Source organism: Strongylocentrotus purpuratus, unplaced genomic scaffold (genome assembly GCF_000002235.5).
Source record: "Strongylocentrotus purpuratus isolate Spur 01 unplaced genomic scaffold, Spur_5.0 spur5_scaffold_19, whole genome shotgun sequence".
Taxonomy (NCBI): Eukaryota; Metazoa; Echinodermata; class Echinoidea; order Camarodonta; family Strongylocentrotidae; genus Strongylocentrotus; species Strongylocentrotus purpuratus.
This window is the reverse complement of record NW_022145604.1, coordinates 31,799,787-31,805,110: the sequence shown is the minus strand read 5'-3', so window position 1 is coordinate 31,805,110 and position 5,324 is coordinate 31,799,787. Positions and strand designations below refer to the sequence as shown.

General features: G+C 37.0%; 1 protein-coding gene across 1 annotated transcript; it reads right to left on the bottom strand.

The window, feature by feature from the left end:
* Positions 1-440: 440 nt before the first annotated feature.
* On the bottom strand, positions 441-1,976 carry LOC105445335. The gene has a single exon (XM_011680761.1). It carries the CDS (start codon positions 1,974-1,976, stop codon positions 441-443), a length of 1,536 nt encoding a protein of 511 aa, XP_011679063.1.
* Between the last annotated feature and the right edge of the window lie 3,348 nt (positions 1,977-5,324).

Here is a 5,324-nt window from a genome sequence, read left to right as displayed (position 1 = left end):
TTATGTGTTATCTATTCTGTGTTTATACCCATGAATATTGATAAGTATAAATAAATGCAATACAAATACTTTTTGACGTCATGATTAAAATCCAGATAACGTTTCTTTGCTCTTTTTTAGACGACAGAGGCTCTTCCCATACACACTCTTCTATTCCTCTGTAATAGAATGAACATTTGATGCTACTAATCTATAACATCGGAAGGGATCATCTTATATTTCTGTTACGTTAAAAAACACGAATTAAAGAAAATGTGGATAGAACCATGAGTCTGAGGGAATAAAATCATACCTTTTGAATTTAATTAAATATTCACTCGTTGTATTATGCACTATGTATCTCAAGAGAATTTGCTGCAATACAATTAACCACGTTGGAAGAAAATAATTCAATTTCCAATCATTTCATAATTGTGTAGTCGTCTGATACTTGTCTGTTATCATTCATGGACTGGTGTGATGGTTAGTTTGAATATATAGAGTCTATCAGGAGTACAGAAAGCAATCTCCCCTGATCGGAACTCGCGCAGATAGTACCATATTCTCTCAGGCTTCTCAATCCTGAAATCAGAAAAGAGAGTTTGGACGTGTTTCAGATCGCTGGTGTACTCATCGATACTGACCAACCCATCATCATGCTTGACCCAAGCGATTATGATTGAATTATTCTGAGTCACAGCAGCGTATGCAATAACATTTGATTTCTGTACCTTGTGTTTTGAATTGCCATCTTTGTCAATTAGAATTACTTCATCAACATACGTTACGACTAATAAGTCGTTATAACTAGTAATCGTCATAGGTATATACCCATTGCATGGTATCTCCCTGATCGCCTTCCCACCTGCTTGTAAGAACACATGGATCTTCATGGCTTTCCAGTAGCCGACAAAGATTTGATCATTACTATCTACAGTGAGACGACCAAGCCCACCTTCGTCATTACTCAGAGTATCAAACGTTACATGCCGCCTCTCATACGCCTGTGTGTACAATGTGATGTCATTGTTGTCATTCAGGACCACATGTCGACCATTAGACAGGAATCCTACATCAAGCATACCAACATCCTTGAGGACTGTCTTCTGCAGCTGACCATCAGCAGAGAAGATATCGATTCCTCCAAATCTAGATCCCACTGCCATCCTACCATCGGGTGTAGCAGCCATGCCGTTCATGTTACCTTTCTCTGAGAGTTCTACATCACATACCAACTCACATTTCATGAACCTGACCTGACCAATGTTCAACTGATCACATTGATTGTTAGGTGTGAATATCAGTTGCTCTGCACGGTCAGCTACATTCGTAGCCAGCTTCTTCTCTGGATCATCCCTGTCTAGTACATTCTTCAACTCACCAGACAATGTATCACGAATAACAATGATGTCACCTTCTAATGGAGCCTTCATGCAATTACCTGCTAACGCACTCGCACTCTCGATATTCGTAATCAACCTCTCATCAACATCCTTCATCTCATCCAATATTTTACATAATTTCACTTCCTGAGTATCCAACTGCTGGTCTAATGCTGCTTTTCTCTCGTTTAATTTCTTGAGTGATTCTTGATACTTCTTCTCGATTTCAGCTTTTTTGCCGGCAATGTGATCAGTGACACGCTTCTTCTGATTCTTGATGCAGGTCACGTGATTTGTTATGGTTGTAGCTTTTGTCTTACCTCGGGCTTGTAGAGATTCAATGTGTTTCTTGGTAGAAGCATTATTTTCCTCAGCATCTTGAACAGTGTGTCCTTTCTTGTCATGGTACAACATTCGACATCTCAAGCAGATGAACTTCTTACAAGTGATACATACATCAGTACATATGTATTTCTTTTTATCTGCTTTGTGTTCCTGGCAGTAAACCTCTTTTTCGATAACCACCCTTCCCTCTCTGACGTCTTCTACTTTCACAACTCTATGCTTGACATGAGGCTGCCATTTATTGTGAACCTCACGGCATTTGTTACACATACTCTTACCACACTCACAACAGAAATGTACAGCTCTCGAGTTTTGGTCGCACGTTTCACAGACCTGCTGGCTATTTCTCACATCATCAACGAGAGACTTAAGAGGAACATTAGTATTTAGATTAAAGACATTGCCACCTGTAACATATGTTTCGCTTCGACAGATGGGACATGTTAGAGAATCTTTTGGAGAGCTTTTAAGAATATCATTAAGGCATTTTTTACAGAAAGTATGTGTACATGATAACTGCTTTGGGTCACTAAGCAGCTCGAGACAAACAGGGCACTGCAAATTGCGTGAAACTTTGCGTTCAAATTCCGACATTGTGATTCTCCTATCTCAATATGCTCTGACATGATACATAATTCAAACAACAATAATTATCATAAACCACCTTTGATCTTGTTAATGATCAGTTAAACCTGGCTAAGCTTAACGAGATAGGACGGGTATCATCTCATTAAGGATTTCAGCCAACGGTATTACCTGTAGTCACTCAGAAACAGTTCATAATATCATGACAAAGTATTTTGTTTTCATTGCTATAGCTGCAATGTACGTAAGTAACTTTAGTGTTTACAGTCGGGGATATTTTCCTTCCTGCCGTCGACCACCACATGCTATCTGCTGCAGATCAAGAACAAGTCAGGAGGCAGTCTGTAGATGACTGAAGATGATCTCATTTCTTCTGATCCGTACTCCTCACACAATGTTTTATTTGGCTCTAAAATTTAAAATGAATAAATAATAATACAAATTAATAATTGGGCCGTATAATACAACATATACAAACAATAATTTCTTCATGTCAAAATGTTTTTTACATAATATATGCACATATAATAACGAAACTTAATATTTCCATAACATATAAACAAAATTAAAGTATTATTCGAACTATTCTGTTGGATCAGATTTTTGTTTTGAAGTGTATTATTATTGTGTTAGTGTCCCTTATACTGATCCGTTTTGGATGAAAATTTGAAGCGCTTTGTAACTTCAAAAATACTGTGTGGATTTGATTGGATCAGATTAACGAAATTTATTTATGATATAGTTTCTTAAATGATGTTTAAAAAATGAAGTATAATTGATAATAACTATGAAGTAATTGTAGAAGAGGGTTAGCATATTCCGAGGAGCTAAGTAGTGTGACCACACGAAGACAATTTAAAGTGATAACAAATCAAATGAGGTATGTCCCTATCTAATTGGCCGTGTGCGGTATAGGAGTCCTCGTAATTGAATAGATCGCTGTTCATTGAAGCGAAACATTAATAAAAAGGCGATGGTAGGTGTCTGTGATATAGTGCTATATTGAAGCCCTAAATAAATTGCGCTTCAAAATGATCAAGAAGTGCCTCAAAAGTGAAAACCTTTTAGTGATCGGTTTTGCCATACTCTTTTTCCCCAGTAGACTGTAGTGTTATGAAATCCGTTTGGCAAACGCAAAATTTGATTTCGATTTTCAATCATAAATATCTTGATAATCAGACAGGCGATCGGCTTGTAAAAGTCATAGGGTTCCTGACTGACCTAAAGGTTTATAATTATTATAGCAGCATGAGCTAAATCAAGGATTAAAACAAAAAAGGATTTAAGACAAAGTTACCGGATCCCTTTAAAGTAGAGACATCCTCTTTCCGAAAACATCCTCACAAGATTTCCTAAGCAGCCTTTTTGGCAAATTGACAACTGACTATGATGCCATAGAGGAGGTTCTTCTCTTCGTTTTTCATGTCATGTTTATGTAATGTGCCAAGCATCCTCTTAATGAATTTATTTAAGTACAATTAACTGCTACAGTCATAGAACAATCATGCAATACTTTTGTTTAATGCGACAATCAGTTGATGGTTGATTTAAAGATTTATACACCGTTATCATGACTGTGTATATCGAACACAATAATCCGACAGTAACTTACATAAACCACGTAAAATCTTTCGTTGGACTCGAATGTTGTCCACCTAGAAGATTCCTCTTTGCTGTTAATATTTCGGATCTAGAATAAAAGGGAGACATGTTAGTACAATTGAGACCAATCTATATTCATGATAACACGGCAGGAATTCCTTCAGAATAGTATTACTCAGACTCAACTATAGTCATAATAACAGAGTAGACGTTCCTTCAAAATTATTACACTAGAAGTTTGTCAATTTAATAAAATGTCGATCGGTTGGCAACATATTCATGGGCTATGGTAACTTTGAAAGACAATCTTACCAAATCTTTGAAATCCTGCTAATTGAAGCCAAGTGTCATCCCTAAAGGATTCGAACGAAGCTGAAAACATCGATTTATAAGAAGCTGAGGAAACAAATCGCGTCGATGTTGGTAGAAGTCTCACTTTGAAATAACGAACAAGTAAGTTCCCGGTATGAGTAAAGCCAATCCTACATAGGAATGAAACAATGACAGGAAGCCAGTTGGGTTCATGTACATGTTAGGTACGAACGGTACACGTCAGGGATCAAATCGGTGACTCATGGTTGACACAATTATTACGATATTCCAACATGTAGGATACCTTACTATGACATAACCTTCATTCGCTCCCCTAAACATGGACAGTCTTCAAAGGGAAGTTTCCTTAAAGCCTCGGCCACAAATGCAATTACGAACTGCTACGAACGCCATACGAACGATTTTCAGACCATTTCGTAAGATCTTCTTAAAGGGACTTAGTCCCATCGTTCAGATGAGAGAAAGCGGTGCTAAGGTAGTGACTTCAATGCTAGATGTACAATTAAAGATAATCTGAAAATTTGAATGAAAACGGATCATTACTAATGATACCAATTGGGAAAAACTGATCTGATCGATTCCTTAATTCTCCCAACTATATTATAACAATTTAATTACATTTGAGGCGAATGTAAACTGCCACAAGGCAATCAATTGGTTCTACATACCATTACAGACATTTAAGTTCTGAAAGATTTTTAATAGCCCGTTTTATATCTTTTTTTCATGGAAAAACGGTTGGGGAGATTCAAAAATGGTTGGGAGAATTTACTTTTAATCACTGTTCGAGAGTGTCATACATTGACACCTTCAAAGAAAACCATAGATATCTTCGTGGTTTGAGAATATGTTCAGGATTTTTTGCATGTCAGAGGGTTAGTACAGTATAAGGAATATAATAAGTAACATTTTATACAAAAATTTAGCAATTGTTTAATCAACCTTCAACAATGTTACCGAGTCACTATAAGAAGGCCGACCTAGGCATTATGCCTAGGTAACATTTGATTGTCCAAATCAACAGGTCTTGCCTCTACCAAAAGCCACGAGAGAATGACACGATTTTCACATGCACGTACGCGCTCTCACAATCGCGTG